This window comes from Salvelinus sp. IW2-2015, linkage group LG11 (assembly GCF_002910315.2).
Source record: "Salvelinus sp. IW2-2015 linkage group LG11, ASM291031v2, whole genome shotgun sequence".
Taxonomy (NCBI): Eukaryota; Metazoa; Chordata; class Actinopteri; order Salmoniformes; family Salmonidae; genus Salvelinus; species Salvelinus sp. IW2-2015.
The window spans coordinates 19,382,254-19,401,585 of NC_036851.1; the positions used below are offsets into that span (position 1 = coordinate 19,382,254).

At 44.9% G+C, this 19,332-nt stretch overlaps 1 protein-coding gene across 6 annotated transcripts in view; it reads left to right on the forward strand.

The window, feature by feature from the left end:
- LOC111969950 (calcium-dependent secretion activator 1-like) overlaps positions 1-19,332 on the forward strand; it is a 184,002-nt gene that overhangs the window by 96,248 nt on the left and 68,422 nt on the right. For all 6 annotated transcript variants that reach the window (XM_070445576.1, XM_023996349.1, XM_023996350.1 and 3 more), the window contains exons 7-11: positions 2,814-2,925; positions 3,143-3,282; positions 4,811-4,877; positions 9,041-9,149; positions 15,392-15,604. In XM_070445576.1, the coding sequence (XP_070301677.1) occupies positions 2,814-2,925; positions 3,143-3,282; positions 4,811-4,877; positions 9,041-9,149; positions 15,392-15,604 (641 nt within the window). The remainder of the gene's footprint in view (positions 1-2,813; positions 2,926-3,142; positions 3,283-4,810; positions 4,878-9,040; positions 9,150-15,391; positions 15,605-19,332) is intronic.

Genomic DNA, 19,332 nt, shown 5'->3' on the forward strand with positions numbered 1-19,332 from the left:
ATACTTAAGTGCAAAACTTATAATATTTTTCACAGATAAGAGACCACATAGAAATGTGATGCAGCACATCAGTGAGAAGTGACACACACAGGAGAAACACCTAACAGCTCAGAGATAGTCCACAGTAGGTTGTGGTGCATCCCAAAAGCATACTGAATGATATTGGAATGATGAAATTGCGGTTGTGGTGTCAAGACGTCATGGTTTCCCCTGTGCTATCTCTCCATCACAGAGTGAGTGTATTCTGAATACACTGGGTTTGTCATACATGCACACATACACACACGCACCAATATTACACTCACAAAAGTTCCAAAATGTCACGCTCTGACCTTAGATATCTCTGTTTTCTTTATATTTTGGTTAGGTCAGGGTGTGACGAGGGTGGGTATGCTAGTTTTTGTATTGTCTAGGGTTTTTGTATGTCTAGGGGTTTTGTAGGTCTAGGTATTTGTGTGTCTATGGTGGCCTGATATGGTTCCCAATCAGAGGCAGCTGTTTATCGTTGTCTCTGATTGGGGATCATATTTAGGTAGCCATTTTCCKTTTTGTGTTCGTGGGTTCTTGTTCTATGTTTAGTTGCCTGTCTGCACTATTCATATTAGCTTCACGGTTCGTTTTGTTGTTTTGTTAGTTTGTTCAGTGTTCATTCTTTAATAAATATAGAATGTACGCATACAACGCTGCGTCTTGGTRCGATTCATACGACGAACGTGACACAAAATAATAAAGACATATCAAATGTCATATTGTGTATATATACAGTGTTGTAATGATGTGCAAATAGTTAAAGTACAAAAGGGAAAATAAATAAAKGTAAATATAAGCTGTATTTACAATGGTGTTTGTTCTTAATTGGCTGCCATTTTCTTGTGGCAACAGGTCACACATCTTGCTGCTATGATTGCACACTGTGGTATTTCACCCAATAGARATGGAAGTTTATCAAAATTGGATTTGTTTTCAAATTATTTTGGGGTCTGTGTAATCTAAGGGAAATATGTGTCTCCAAATGGTCATACATTTGGCAGGAGGTTAGGAAGTGCAGCTCAGTTTCCACCTCATTCTGGGGGCAGTGTGCACATAAGACCCTCACAAACTTCTACAGATGCACAATTGAGAGCATCCTGACGGGCTGTATCACCGCCTGGTACAGCAGTGATTCCTGCACCGTCCGCAACTACAGGAATCTCCAGAGGGTGGTGCAGTCAGCCCAACGCATCAATGGGGGCATACTGCCTGCCCTCCAGGATATCTACAGCACCCAGTGTCACAAGACGACCAAGAAGATCAGCAAGGACCTCCGCCACCCAAGCCACGACCTGTTCACCCCACTAGAAGGCGGAGCCAGTACAGGTGCATCAAAGCTGGGACCGAGAGACTGAAAAACAGTTTTTATCTCCAGGCCATCAGACTGTTAAATAGTCACCTACAGCCTTGCTCCGCCCAGTACCCTGCCCTGAACTTTAGTCACTGTTTCTAGCCGGCTACCACCTGGTTAGTCGACCCTGCACCTTAGAGATGTACTGTAGATAGTAATTGAACACTGGTCACTTTAATAATGTTTACATACTGTTTTACCCACTTTATATGTATATACTGTATTCTAGTCAAGGCTCATCCTATATAACTACTGCTGTACACCTTTTCTATTCATATTTAGTCTATACACACTATCATAAGCATTTTCCTACACCCACAATAACAAATGCAAAATATGTGTACGCAACCAATAATATTTGTGACCGACCGCCTTGATTCGGTRTTATGTAGCAAAATTTGAAATAGTGTTTTTTACATTGGATAAAAGCAGAGAAACAGAGCTACAAAATGCCATATCATACACTGCATTTGAGGAACAATGGGAAAGTAATTCTGCTTTGAAAGTTGATAAACTTGTTACCTCACTTTTGAGAAAATGGCCTTTGAATGTTCGCTAGATAACTAGCTAAACAATGGACCATAATCCCAACTCATGATGTTACAACCCTGCATGAATCTGCAGGTAGCTAACCAACCGAGTCCAATGTTAGCTAGCTAACATTAAGCTATATCTAGCCAAGCAAATGGCTCTGAGATACGAATAATAAGATCATACACATAACGTTAGCTAGTGAGCCAGCCAGCTAACGTTAGCTAGCTAACAGTACACTTTAACTTGAAATGAAACCACTTTCTGTAGCTAGACTATCATGGATGGACGCTTCTCCTGTCATGGATGCCATGGTTGCCCTTAGTTTGAAGATGTAATCCAGAGATGTGTTTTCTCCATCTCCTTAGATATATACATGTATTCCACTGATTTCAAAACTCGGTCCTCCAGAAAGTGGAGAGGAACACTTGTAGTTTTACTACGCAATACATAATTTTTTTTAAAGCCGCGTTAGACAGGATTACCTACACATACTGACCAGCTCAAATAGACAGAAGCGTACTATATGGCAGACCAATCCAAACTCATCTTTCGGCATGTCCAGCCCACTCATTATCTCAGCCAATCATYGCTAACAGGAAGGTTGCTCACTTTTTCTGTATCTAAATCAACTAGGTTCGTATTTTAGCAATTTTATTAGTATTTACAGATGGCATACAAGTTTGTTATTAAGGCACATGAAAGTTCACATGTTCGAGAAGGCATTTCATGCCAAAAAACGCATTTTGATTTTTTTTTWAAGTTTACGTTCAAACAGCTCTCCTGTGAAGTAGTGACCTTCGACATGCGCCTAGTTTCCTGAAATGGGTCACATTTGATGTGAAACAATGTCATGTCACTCTTTAACCCGTCTCACCCTATGGTCTTCTGTGTGTTTCAGCTGGGGGACCCAGGGGGACTTCACCACCACACACCCCCTGCCTGCTGTCAAGGTGAAGTTGTTCACTGAGAGCACAGGAGTCCTGGCCCTGGAGGACAAAGAGCTTGGCAGGGTAAGAGCCTACAGAACTGGAGCCAGACATAGGCACAGTTAGCAACGAACTTGCTTTTCAGATTTCAAAATGGTTGCCATTGATGTGAATAGGGAGTATACATTGTTACGATCTATTACATACATTATACAAATACATATACATTGATACAACCTTACGTGGCTGTGTGTTTTATGTATGACTTGACTATAATAGATATGTGTCTTTGTGCTTCCAGGTGGTACTCCATCCGACCCCTAACAGTCCCAAACAGTCAGAACTACACAAGATGTCCGTGTCCAAAGGCTGCCCTGACAGTGACCTGAAGATCAAACTGGCCATCCGCATGGACAAGCCACAAAACATGAAGCACTGTGGGTAAGCTACATTGCGCTGAAACTCTAGATCAAATCATATCTTTCTCAGATGCAGTGATATGCTGCCATCTAGTGGGCCGACCATTAGTGCATAACACACACTTCCAGACGGCCGATCGACTGTTACCAAAGCAGGCAACCTTTATCTTTATCTTTAACCTTAAACATTAAATCTATTATCTTCAACATACATTGAACATTACTATGTAATTGGCACTGTGACATCTGACATTTTAAAATTTTCTCAAATATTGTTGTACTGCATTTATCAAGCTTACATAATGTTTGCTAAATAACAAAAGGTAGTCTTCTTCTTCAGTATTTCACCGCTTTGTTGGTGCCATTGCCTGGGATCAGTCATTAACAAAGTGCTCATAGCCTCACACTAATATGTAAGACATGACCATGTTAAAGAGCACATTGAATAAGAGTAAGAATTCTGACTGTCATGAATGGATATCAAGTAAAAGGTATTGACATTCTCCTCACCCCAGATCAAATAGCAAATAATGATTGTGATTAAGCCAGTGGGGCGGCAGGTAGCCTAGTGGTTAGAGTGTGGGGCCCTGTAACTGAAAGGTTGCTGGATCAAATCCCCGAGCTGACAAGGTAAAAATCTGTCGTTCTGCTCCTGAACAAGGCAGTTAACCCACTGTTCCTAGGCCGTCATTGTAAATAAGAATTTGTTCTTAACTGACTTGCCTAGTTAAATATATWTTTTTWAATAATGGCTATTGATGTAAGTGATGTGACAGCACCAACTCAGAGACATAAGGAAACGTTAACGTCAAACTTCCTCCCTCCTCCGATCTCCTCCACTGTGTGTGTGTGTCCTGCTCTATGGGGGAAGCCCAGTGTCTGGGCTTTAAGGAGCGCCGCCTGTCCCCCTCGTTCACTCTCCTCCATATGCTTCCTGTACAGGGCCTGTGAGGTCTGATGTGATGCTGGGGTGGCCCTGCAGTAGCCTGTGTTTGGGTCTTATGCTTCCTGTACCTGCCTCTGCCTGTACCAGCCTCAGCCCCCTTTCCCACTGCTCCTTTGGCACTAGTTTATTCAGAGAGAGAAGCCCTGATGTCCCTAAACTAACCAGAGGGATACACCGACAGAGGCAGGCAAGCCAGGGTACCCCTAGCCCGGCCAGGGGGAGGAGCGGACAGAGGCAGTCAGAGCTGGGGTCCTCACCCTCAGATGTTCATTTCTTCTTCATGCTCTGATTGGTCATTCTAGCTCTAAACCCTTTTCACAGTAAAAGGTAGCAGTAACAACTTTCTACCATAAGAGGTCAGCAGAGACCTTGTACTGTAACACATGCTTCTCTGCTATTGTTCGCCAATTGCCATTCACTCAAGGTGTTGTATATATTGCTCATTATAACGTAAAAGGAAAAATGTATATGCTTTTTCAGCATGCCACCTCTCTATGAAATAATGATGCAACGCAAGGTTTAATATTGTAAAGCAGCCTCTGTAGAAAGGCCATCCACCATAGACTACACAACTTGTTACTAAACCATTGCTTTGTTTACTTAGGTACCTATGGGCTATTGGTAAAAATGTGTGGAAGAGATGGAAGAAGAGATTCTATGTCTTGGTGCAGGTAAGAACAAAAGACCACTAAAGAAACCATGGTCAGCACTAATCCAATAAGTAAGATGTTATGTTTTTGATCTGTCATGCTTTGGTACGTGCCTTCCTCTAGTTGACTGGGGTGCTGAAGGTTTAAGCCAATTCTTGTCAGGAGCTTGTGTAGCTGTAGCAGCCATTTTCTGTCTGGCCTCATTTGGAGAAGCACACTTTCTCCTCTGTGTTTGGGAGGATATGTCTCAGAGCGAGGAGTTGACAGGCGATTGACAAACCAGAGTGTACGCTGGCTGGCCTAGCACTCGCAGCTACAAGAGCCCACGGAATGCTCGTCTCGCTCGCTCCCAGCTGTACATACAGTGTGTGTGTATGTGTGTGTGTGTGTTGTGGTGTGTGTGTGTGTGTGTGTGTGTGTGTGTGTGTGTTGTGTGTGTGTGTGTGTGTGTTGTGTGTGTGTGTGTGTGTGTGTGTGTGTGTGTGTGTGTGTCTGTGCCAAGTCTGTTTCTCAGAGAGACCGATAGCTTTTATGTTTGTGTATAATTTCATTTGTAAATCTTTTACTTTTCTTGTCTCTTCTGTTTTGGTTTATGTTTAAGTCGCGTGTAAGTATTCAAAGATCTTCAATACTCTATTGGTGTTTATGATGGACTCAAATGTTATTGTTCTTCAGAATTGGCAAAATGATTTATATTTTCAAAGTGAAGGGCAAATACGTTTAGTTCGCTTTACCATCATATAGTATGTCCCCTTTGTTCTTTGTGTTGCCTGAAAATACAAATTCAGCAGTGAAGTAGTTACAAAACTGTACGTGTGATTCATAGCCTATGAAAAGACAACAGTGTGCAACTTCAGCTGGTTGAGGAGATATGTCCATAGAAATGTTTAGAATTTATTTCTGAGTTTGTTGTGAGTTAGCTGTGTTAACTACTGTGGATGTGATCACCAACAGCACTCTGTGATGTTCAACCCTCCTTCTCTGAAATAACAAAACGCAAACTCACATGCGCTGTATGCCGAATGTGGCACACACACACACACACACACACACACCACACACACCACACACACACACACACACACACACACACACACACACACTTTCTGAATTTAATTTGACTGACATTTGTCATGATACTCATAAATAGCACAGTTTACACTGGGGGGTATTTATTTCAGTGTCAGAAGATTCGTTTCCTGTTGAATTATTCATGAGTTGTTAATTACATGGAGTGAGTAGATCATTTACAGTGCTAGGTGATGGACGCTGGCACCACCCATGGCAGCGACACACCAACAACACGTCAGGTACACGTAAACAGAATTCTACAGGTGTAAAGCTGTCATTACACACCCTGTAAACACGTTACGTGTGCCAGAGAAAAAAAGAACGAGTCAGGGGTTGAACATCCCATGAGATGGCTATCGTGACGGCTCATGCCATGTAACCCTCTCACTATTCCTGTGTGATAAAGTAAGTCCCCTTTCTCTGTTCATACCCAGTGAAAGTGGAAAGCGTCAGTATCAAAGGCATCAGCCTCAGCTGAACCGAGCGAGTCCCATCACGAGAGGCGAAAATGCCACTCTAAACCTGTGAAACTATGTTTTGTCTTAATTGAGTCGAGGGATCACAATTAAGCGGCTTGCTCCCCAAACCAAGCTCTCGCCAGACCCCTCCTACCCCCACCCCGCTCAGATAGAGTTCATCCTGCCTGTAGTGGTATCTGGCTAGTTGAATGCCCTGACAGGTCACTGCTCAACAGAACAGATTGGAGCCACAAACCACATGTTTATGATGCAAAGTGAAGTGTAATTATTCAGCAGTCTGGAGGCTGTCCTCGAAGACAGACAGAAGCAGCCACCCTACCACACTATCCTTCTTTTTCTCTCCCCCTTCTCTCACTCACTCCTTTCTATTTTCTTCTCTGTTCACTCACTCTCTTTGTTCTCTCTCTCTCTGATGATATGTGCTGGCTTTGGAGTGAAATGTTAAGCATTTCCGTATGACAACTGGGGGGGCTATSATGGTCAAGAGTTTCCTCAGTGACATACTGGCAAACAACCACATTGATCGCTGGCCTGTTCTCCAGCCCCACCCCACCCCCATCACACAATCCAATTTATAAACTCAACCAGTGGTGTAAAAATTACCCAATTGTCATACTTGAGTAAAAATAAAGATACCTTAATTAATAGAAAATAAATCAGTAAAAGTGAACGTCACTCAGTAAAATCCTACTTGAGTAAAAGTCTAAAAGTATTTGGTTATAAATATACATCATTATCAAAAGTAAATGTAATTTCTAAAATATACTTAAGTAGCAAAAGCAAAAGTGAAAGTATAAATAATTTCAAATTCCTTATTAAGCCAACRATGTTTAGTTATTTTACGGATAACCAGGGACACGCTCCAACACTCAGACATAATTTACAAACAAAGCATGTGTTTAGTGAGTCCGCCAGATCAGAGGCAGTAGGGATAACCAGGGATGTTATCTTGATAAGGGTGTGAATTAGACCATATTCCTGTCCTGCTAAGCATTCAAAATGTGCTTTTGGGTGTCAGGGAAAATGTATGGAGTAAAAAGTACATCATTTTCTTTAGGAATGTACTGAAGTAAAAGTAAAAGTTGTCAAAAATATAAATAGTAAAGTAATGTACAGATACCCKYAAAAACTACTCAAGTAGTACTTGAATGTATTTTTACTTAAGTACTTTACACCACTGCTCTCAACAATAACAAGGTTATTTAAAAGAGCAAAGCATGTAGGGTAATCAGGGAGCGAAGTCATTTAGAATCCTTTAACCATCAGTTTGACAGCAGGTCAGCCAGCCTTAAGGCCCATAGAGTCTTGCTCTGTCTCTGTCTGTGTGTTTGTCTCGCCTGGCCCTGACAGGTCCAAACTTTAGCAGGCAGAGGAATGTGAGGCTGAAGTGGGTTGAGAGAGAGGCAGGCGAGGGAGTGGGAAGGAGATGGGGAGTTCTGATGTGCCCCAGGGACGTCCCGAAGGCAAGGGGGCACCGTGGAGCTGGGTAGTGGCACCGGCGGCCCAGCAAGTTCCACCCGGGGCCTCATCAGAGCCCTGACAGTGAATCTCTGTTGTCACACAGAGGCAGGCTGCAGCCAGTGAGAGCTGCCACTTGCAGCAGAGGTGACAATAGCGTGGTACTGGCTGAGATCCTTGGGTTGCCTTGACATGACTGGCACCTAGCAGTCGGGCTCCTATCTCTTGTGACAGGGTGTCACTACCACACTCGTCTGTCCTCACTGAGTGACAGAGTCAGGGCCACAACCCCGCCCTGGCAACGGCGCCGGCAACAGCACCCTGCCTGCCCACCCTTGCTCTCTGATTCTCTCCCACCTCTCTCTCTCTCTCTCGCTCTCTCTCTCTCTCTCTCTATCTCTCTCAATCTCTCTCTCTGTGTGTCTGTCCTTGTCAGTAGCAGAATAAGCCTGCTTATCACTGTATCAGTCCTGGATAGATACACACTCACACTCAAGCACACACATACTCTCTCTCATCAACATAAGTTACTTTTACCAGCTCCCCCTCTCCCCTGGATCGGCCACTTCATTCATCTAATTATAATGTGATTATCCCAGTATACTCACACACACTCACACACACATTACTGACTAGAGGTTCAAGAGTGGGCAACACAGCTGTCATTTCCATTCTCTCACTATTGCACACACACGCACGCACGCACGCACGCACGCACGCACGCACACACACACACACACACACACACACACACACACAGAGATTTTCCCATATGCCTATCTTGACCAGCATCTGGTCACCATCTATGCCTGGTGATTGGCTCATTAACCCTTGTGTGACCATCTCTCCCGGTTGGTTATCACAAACAAGGTGTCCAAGGCCTGGGTTAGGGAACATGACGTTATATTTGAGATCAAGGTTACAGTGGTAAGTAGAACTGATAAGATGTAATGCTTTCTTTCAGTCTGTTATTTACCTGGTATACTAAAATGGTAGTTACATAGTAATTACTAGGCAGTTTACCAATGTTATGTCATTTTCGTCTGTAAGTCCTAGTACCCGTATTACTATGCGTTACCTTGAGAAATACCAGGTAAATAGCAGCTGGAATAGCACCATGAGATAACGTGTACAGTAAATAATTAGTAGCCCTCTGTTCCTTCCCCTGTGATGCAGGTGAGCCAGTACACCTTTGCCATGTGCAGCTACAGAGAGAAGAAAGCAGAGCCTGTGGAGCTGCTCCAACTGGACGGCTACACTGTAGACATACACCACCCTCAGCCAGGTACAAATAATACACCACACCACACACACCGACCCATCAGTCCAGATACAGTAATACAAACACCACACAACACCGACCCTCAGCCAGTACAATAATACACCACACACACACACCGACCCTCAGCGCAGGTACATAATTACACACACACGACACCCTCAGCCAGATACAGTAACATACCACAAACACACACCGACCCTCACCAGGTACAGTAATACACCACACACACACCGACCCTCAGCCAGGTACAGTAAACACCACACACACCACCGACCCTCAGCAAGGTACAGTAACACACCACACACACACCGACCCTCAGAGATACAGTAACATACCACCACACAACACCCACCTCAGCCAGGTACAGTAACACACCACACACACACCCGACCCTCAGCCAGGTACAGTAATACACCGCACACACACCGACCCTCAGCCAAACAGTAACATACCACACACACCGACCCTCAGCCAGTACAGTAATACACCACACACACACACACACCGACCCTCAGCCAGGTACAGTAACACACCACACACACACACACACCGACCCTCAGCCAGGTACACTGATACACCACACCACACACAGCGACCCTCATCCAGGTACAGTAATACACACACACACACAACACACCAACCCTCAGCCAGGTACAGTAACACCACACACACACACACACACACACACACCACACCGACCCCTAGCCAGGTACAGTAACACAGCACACACACACACACACCGACCCGCAGCCAGGTACAGTAACACACCACACACACACCAACCCTCAGCCAGGTACAGTATCACAACAACACACACACACACACACACACCGACCCTCAGCCAGATACAGTAACATACCCACACACACACCGACCCTCAGCCAGGTACAGTAATACACCACACACACACCGACCCTCAGCCAGATACAGATACATACCACACACACACCGACCCTCAGCCATACAGTAATACACCACACACAGTCACACACACCGACCATCAGCCAGGTACAGTAACACACACACACACACCGACCCTCAGCCAGGTACAGTAACACACATACACACACATCACCGACCTCAGCACGGTACAGTAACACACCACACACACACCGACCCTCAGCCAGGTACAGTAACACACCACACAACACACCAACCGCCTCAGCCAGGTACAGTACACACCCACCACACACACCGACCCTTAGCCAGGACAGTAATACACCACACACCGCACCACCGACCCTCAGCTAGGTACAGTATTCACACCACACACACACACACACACACACACAACACACACACACACAACACACCACACAACACACACACACAACACACACACACACACCACACACACACACACACACACACACACACTGACCCCAGCCAGAACAGTAACACACCACCACACCACACCGACGCCTACAGCCAGGTACAAACAACCACCAACACACACCACCCTCAGCCAGGTACAGTAACACACCACACACACACCTGACCCTCAGCCAGGTACAGTAACACACCACACAACACACCGACCCTCAGCCAGGTACAGTTATCACACACACACACACACACACACCGGACCCTCAGCCAGGTACAGTAATAACACCACACACACACCGACCCTCAGCCAGGTACAGTAACAAACCAACACACACACCGACCTCAGCCATGTACAGTAACATACCAACACACACCGACCCTCAGCAGGTACAGTAACACACCCACACACACACCGCCCTCAGCCAGGTACAGTAATACACCACACAACACGACCTCAGCCACGATATACAACACCAACACAACACCGACCCTCAGCCAGGTACAGTAATACACCACACAGCACACACCACCCACCCTCAGCCAGGTACAGTAACACACCACACACACACCGACCCTCAGCCAGGTACGGTAACACACCATACACAGACACTCACCGACCCTCAGCCAGGTACAGTAACACACCACACACACACACACCGACACTCAGCCAGGTACAGTAACACACCACACACACACCAACCTCAGCCAGGTACAGTAATACACCACACACACATGACCCTCAGCCAGTACAGTATCACACCACACTCACACCACACACCGACCCTCAGCCAGGTACAGTAATACACCACAACACGCACACGACCTCACTAGTACAGTAACACACCACACACACACCGACCCTCAGCCAGGTACGTAACACACACAACACAGACACTCCGACCCTCAGCCAGGTACAGTAACACACCACACACACCACACCGCACATGCCAGGTACAGTAATACACCACACACACACACGAACCTCAGCCAGGTAAAGTAATTACACACACACGCCACACCGACCCTCATCTAGGTACAGTAATCACACCACCACACACACAACACCACCACACACACACACACACACACACACACACACCCAACACACACCACACACCAACACAACAACACCTCACACCACCCAACAACACACACACACACCACTGACCCTCAGCCAGGTACAGTAACACACCACACACACACAACCGACCCTCAGCCAGGGACAGTAACACACCACACACACACACCACCCTCAGCCAGGTACCAGTAACACACCACACACACACGACCCAGCCAGGTACAGTAACACACCACACCACCACACCGACCCTCAGCCAGGTACAGTACACACCACCACACACACGCACACCGACCTCAGCCAGGTACAGTAATACACCACACACACACCGACCCTCAGCCAGGTACAGTAAAACACACACACACACCGACCCTCAGCCATGTACAGTAATACACCAACACACACACACCGACCCTCAGCCAGGTACAGTAATACACCACACACACACTGACCCTCAGCAGGTACAGTAATACACCACACACAAACACCAACCCTCAGCAGGTACAGTAAAACCACAACCAGCACACCGACACTCAGCCAGGCAGTAAACACCACACCAACACACACCGACTCAGCCAGGTACAGTAACACACCACACACACACACACCGACCCTCAGCCACGGTACACTGATCACCACACACACACAGCAAACCTCACCAGGTACAGTAATACACCACACACACACCACTCAGCCAGTACAGTAAAAACCACACACACACTGACACTCAGCAGGTACAGTAACACACACACACACACACACCGACCCTCAGCCAGGTACAGTAACACACCACACACACACACACCGACCTCAGCCAGGTACACTGATAACACCACACACACAACACACCTCATCCAGTACAGAATACACCACACACACACCCACCTCAGCCAGGTAAGTAAACACCACACACACACACACCGAACCTCAGCCAGGTTACATAACACCACACACACACCGACCCTCAGCCAGATACAGTAACAACCACACACAACACGACCCTCAGCCAGGTACAGTAATAACCACACAATCACACACACCGACCACTCAGCCAGTACAGTAACACACACCACAACACACACCGACCCTCAGCCAGGTACAGTAACACACCACACACACCGACCCTCACCCTGGTACAGTAACAACACACACACACCACACACACACACTGACCCTAAGCCAGGTACAGTAACACACCCCAACACCACACACCGACCCCCAGCCAGTACAGTAACACACCACAACACAACACATCGACCCTCAGCCAGGTACGTAAAAGACACACACACCACTCAACACACACACACGCACACACCACTCACCTTCAGCCAGGTACAGTAACACCAGACACACACACACACACACACACTGACCCTCAGCAAGGTACAAGTACAAAGACCACACACAATCACACACACACACACGCACACCACATCGACCTTGCAGCCAGGTACAGTAAACACCACACACACACACACACTGACCCTCAGCAAGGTACAGTAATACACCACACACACACACCGACCCTCAGCCAGGTACATGTAACATACACCACACACACACCGACCTCATCCTAGTACAATAATACACACGACACACACCGACCTTCAGCCAGGTACGTCACACACACACATACCCTCAGTCAGGTACAGTAATACACCACACAAACACACCACCCTCAGCCAGGTACAGTAATACACCACCACACACACACCGACCCTCAGCCAGTACAGATATACACCACACACACACCGACCATCAGCCAGGGTACAGTAACGCACCACACACCCACACGCCCTCAGCCAGGTACAGTAACACACCACACACACACCCGACCCTCAGCCAGGTACAGTAATACACCACACACCACATACACACACTACAGCAAAAACACATCACACACACACACACACCGACCCGCAGCCAGGTACAGTAAACACACCACACACCGACCCTCAGCCAGGTACAGTTAACACACCACACACACTGACCCTCAGCCATGTACAGTAATACACCACACAAACACACACCGACGCTCAGCCAGGTACAGTATCACACCACACACACACACACACACACACCGACCCTCAGCCAGGTACAGTAACACACCAAACACACACACCACACACACCACCCTCAGACAGGTACAGTAACACACCACACACGCACACCAACCCTCAGCCAGGTACAGTAATACACCACCACACGTACACCAACCCTCCGCCAGGTACAGTAACACACCACACACACACACCAACCCTCAGCCAGGTACAGTAATACACCACACACGTACACCGACCCTCCGCAGGTGCAGTAACATCAAATCAAATTTATTTATATAGTCCTTCTTACATGCTGATATCTCAAAGTGCTGTACAGAACCCAGCCTCCAAACACAACCACACACGGCACACACAAGACCCTCAGCCAGGTACAGTAATACACCACACACACACACCGACCCTCAGCCAGGTACAGTAATACACCACCACACAACACACACACCGACCCTCAGCCAGGTACAGTAATACACCACACACCAGTCATGGCTCTGCCATTGTACATTAATAACCAACACGGGTAATTTGTTCTCTTGGCAATTTAGCCTGTGCAAATGGCTATCCAATTCCTTTCCTTGAGATAATTTCCACGACTCACAACTAGTTGCATTAGTACCAGGGCCTAAATGCACTACATGACCAAAAGTATGTGGACAACTGCTTGTCGAACATCTCATTCCAAAATCATGGGCWTTAATATGGAGTTGGTCCTCCCTTTGCTGCTCTAACAGCCGCCGCTCTTCTGGGAAGGCTTTCCACTAGATTTTGGAACATTGCTGCGGGGACTTGCTTCCATTCAGCCACAAGCATTAGTGAGGTCGGGCACTGATGTTGGGTGATTAGGCCTAGCTCGCTGTCGGCTTTCCAATTCATCCCAAAGGTATTTGATGGGGTGGAGGTCAGGGCTCTGTGCAGGCCAGTCAAGTTCTTCCACACCGATCTCAACAAACCATTTCTGAATGGATCTTGCTTTGTGAACGGAGGCATTGTCATGCTGAAACAGGAAAGGGCCTTCCCCAAACTGTTGCCACAAAGTTGGAAGCACAGGATCATCTCTAGAATGTCATGGAATGCTATCGCGTAAAAATGTCCCTTCACTGGAACTAAGGGGCCTAGCCCGAAGCAGGAAAAACAGCCATAGACCATTATTCCTCCACCAAACTTTACAGTTGCCATTATGCGTTGGGGAAGGTAGCGTTCTCCTGGCATCTGCCAAACCGAGATTCGTCCATCGTACTGCCAGATGGTGAAGCGTAATTCATCACTCCAGGGAATGCGTTTCCACCTTCGCATTGCGCATGGTAATCTTAGGRTTGTGTGCAGCTACTTGGCTATGGAAACCCATTTCCTGAAGTTCCCGACGAACAGTTATTGTGTTGACGTTGCTTCCAGAGYCAGTTTGGAACTCAACAGTGAGTGTTGCAAGCTTGTGTGGCTTACCACTTCATGGCTGAGGCGTTGTTGCTCCTAGATGTTTCCACTTCACAAAATCAGCACTTACAGTTGACCGGGGCAGCTCTAGCAGGGCAAACATTTTACGAACTGACTTGAACTGACAYCGGTGCCACGTTGAAAGTCACTGAGCTCTTCAGTAAGGCCATTGTTTGTCTATGGAGATTGCATGGCTGTGTGCTCGATCTATACACCTGTCAGCAACGGGTGTGGCTGAAATAGCCGGATCCATTAATTTTACGGGGTGTCCACATACTTTTGTATATATGTGCTGGTATCTACCTGTAGCACTAGCCCTACAAACACTGCTAACTGTAATAATTCCTTAGGTCTTGACGGTGGGAGGACCTTCTTCAACGCAGTAAAGGAAGGTGACACTGTGATCTTTGCCAGTGATGACGAGCAGGACCGCATCCTGTGGGTCCAGGCTATGTACCGGGCCACGGGCCAGTCCCACAAGCCCATCCCCCCCACCCAGGTCCAGAAACTCAACAACAGAGCAGGCTCRGCACCTCAGCTAGARGCACCCATCTCCCAGTTCTGTAAGTGCCACCCATGTTGTGCCCACGAGGCCCACAACACTCAGAGTAGCTCTCACTGTTTCAGCTACAGTACCCAGGAAACGACCGCCCAATGTTCAATGCTGTTATGTCTAATCAAATTCAATATCTATCAAGATACGGATTTTATTGGACTCCTTTTTGAGGTAACCTCTTTTGTTGTATTTATTTCTCTCCACACAAGTGTGTATTTTAAAATGGACAATACGCACTGTTATGGTATATATTTATTCTATAGGAATGTGTGTGTAACAGTGTATATTATGTAACCCCAAGCAACTACAGCGAAGTGTCTACATCCATCTGGAGAAGAAAGAACGCCTCTCCTCACCTCTCCTTTCATTCTGTTTCATTAATCTCTCTACTATCGTCACTAAATATGTCGTTTTTTTCATCAACGCTGTGTCTCTCTCTCCTATTCCATATCACATTATCTCTCACTCTCTACCTGTATCTATTAATTTCACCTTATGTCAATATTCATCTCTTTAGTTTAGCTCTTCCCCTGTGTCCTATTATACCAGTTGTTTAACAGTTTATGAGCTCTTTTCCCCACTTTCTCTCACTCTCACTCTCACACTCATGCTTTGTGTGTGTCCCTGGTCTATCCCAGCTGCTGTAGGTCAGGTCTCTGTGTCTGCTCTCTGTCTTTATGTGTCTCTGGTTTGTTCCTTCTTACCCCGCTATCTATCTCGTAGCTGGATTTAAGGGTAAGTGCTTCCCTGTTGCTGGCACAGCTCAGATAATCCACACTGATTATCTGACCAAAGCAATGTGCTCTCCTCCCTCTTCCTCTTCTGTTGTTCATTCTCTCCCTCTATTCAAATCTTTATATTATCTCTGTCTTAGACCACTTTAGAAAACTTATARACTCACTTCCATCCTTCCAAGACTAAGATGCATGTCACTCTGATTTTGTTTGCTTTGCTTTGGTTAAACTGCATATTTGCCTTCTCTCGCTCTCAGCAACATAATTGAACATGAAATCCCTTCTTAGCAAAACAGACCTATTTCTAAACACCAGGACTTATAATATACCAATATGGTATCTCTTAAAAAAGGCAGAAACAGTTTTAATTACCATAATAGTAATAAAGGGTTAAGGCGGAGACAGGGCTAAAACCCACAACATAAAACTACAATGATTTGTTGATTGTCATGTTCCATACATTGCAGTAGAACTGAGGGCGTATGTTAATTCAGTGAAATGGTTGTTTTTGACAACTACTGGAGGCCTTTGTCTCTCAGCAGCTGATTACTACCATGTTAAAAGTGCCATGACATGAATTAAACAGTGTGGTCTCTGCACAATTATTCCAGGAAGCAATCAGGGAAATGTTGCTAAATAACTACGTGCTAGTTCACACTTGCAACTTTACAAATGCCTTCACTTTGGAGAAAAACAATGTAATAAAAACACTTACTATATGTTTTTGGGGTTTAAAATAAGATCATAAAAAAATATTATAGGTAGATAAATAATCGTGTCTTTTTATTCCAGACCAATGCAATTTGGCTACACACTTCATACACATTATATAGTTTGATGTGCTTCTTCCAAATTGCGGAAAAGTCCAAATCCAATGTATGCATGCATGTAAGTCTACTAAATGTCTGCTAGATGATATTTATATACAGTGCCTTCAGAAAGTATTCACACCCCTTTTTCCAAATGTTGTTCTGTTAGCCTACATTTTAAATTGGTTAAATTGAGATTTAAGTTTTTCAAACTTTTTACAAATAAATTAAATTGAAAATCGAAAATGCCATTAGTCAATAAGTGTTCAACCCCTTTGTTATGGCAAACCTAAGTAAATTCAGGGGTAAAAAAAAAAGTGCTTAACAAGTCACATAAAAAGGTGCATGCACTCACTCTGTGTGCAATAATAGGGTTTTAACATGATTTTTTTATGATTGCCTCTGTACTCCACACATACAATTATCTGTAAGGTCCCTCAGTCGAGCAGTGAAATTCAAACACAGATTCAACAACAAAGACCAGAGAGGTTGTCCAATGCCTCACAAAGAAGGGCACCTATTGGTAGATGGGTAAAACAAATAGCAGACATTCAATTGTTATTAATTACACTTTGGATGGTGTATCAATACACCCAGTCACTACAAAGATACAGGTGTCCTTCCTAACTCAGTTGCCGAAGAGCAAAGAAACCGCTCAGAGATTTCACCTTGTGGCCAATGGTAACTTTAAAACAGTTACAGAGTTTAATGGCAGTGATAGGAGAAAACTGAGGATGGATTAACTACATTGTATTTACTCCACAATACTAACCTAATTGACYGAGTAAAAATAAAAAATTCCAAAACATGCATCCTGTTTGCAACAAGGTACTAAAGTAATACTTAAAAGAATGTGTCAAAGCAATAAACTTTTTGTCCTGAATACAAAYTGTAATTTTTGGGCAAATCCAATACAACACATTACTGAGTACCACTCTCCATATTTTCAAGCATAGTGGTGGCTGCATCATGTTATGGGTATTAACGACTGGGGAGTTTTTCAGGATAAAAAAAAATGGAATGTAGCAAAGCACAGGCAAAATCCTAAAGGAAAGTTGCTTACCAAGAAGACAGTGAGTGTTCCTGAGTGGCCGAGTTACAGTTTTGACTTAACACTACTTAAAAATATATGGCAAGACCTGAAAATAGGTGTCTAGCAATGATCAACAACAAATTTGACAGAGCTTGAAGAATTTTGTGAAGAATAATGGGCAAATGTTTCCCAATCCAGGTGTGGAAAGCTTTTAGAGACTTACCCAGAAAGACTCACAGCTGTAATCACTGCCAAAGGTGCTTCTACAAAATATTGACTCAGGGGTGTGAATACTTAAATAAATGCAATATTACATTTTCAAAACAATTGCCCACATTTCTACAAATATGTTGTCACTTTTTCATTATGGGGTATTGTGTGTGGATTGGTGAGATTTGTAAAAAATATTTAGGAGTATGAATACTTTCTGAAGGTACTGTATATATTTATTATATATTTAATCAATTGTTATTTCCAGTGGAATATCCATGTTTTACTGAAGATTTCTCAATTCCTGCCTTTTCCTCTTTATTCTTCTTGCTGCTAAATGAGAGCTGGCAAATATGTACCTGGAGTATTCTGAATGCTAACATGTAGCAAGTGATGATGTCATGCCATTCCTTTTACCATATGCTGCTGCAGTCTTCTCCACTCCTTAGAGACGGACCTGAAATGAACACTTCTGCCACTTTTACAATGTACATATCCGTTTACCTTTTCTTTCTTTGGATGCCTGACAAGAACATTTACCAGGGTGATGTTCTCACCATTTATGCTTAAAACTGAGTCTGTTTTCTGTTCCCTCTTGTTGAAAGACTGAGACAGATCCTTGTTGGGTATATAGAGATTTGCCTCAGGAATTCATTTATCCTCTCCTTTAACACACTAATATTGGTATGCGCTCAGTGCTCTATGAATCATACAGTGCATGGGGATATAAAGTATTGTCAACTTGCAAATGTACAAATGTGTTAAAAACATGAACCTGTATACAAAATCTAAATGAGCATAATAAGATCTTCCACAATTGCTGTTCAATGAATTCAAATGTTTAGGATAGAGAGACTGATCGAGAAGGTGAGAACCACAGTGTCAGCTCATGTCTTTAGCTCCACGTTACCCCTAAATCAGACCCAGCTATCATCATGTACCCCTCACT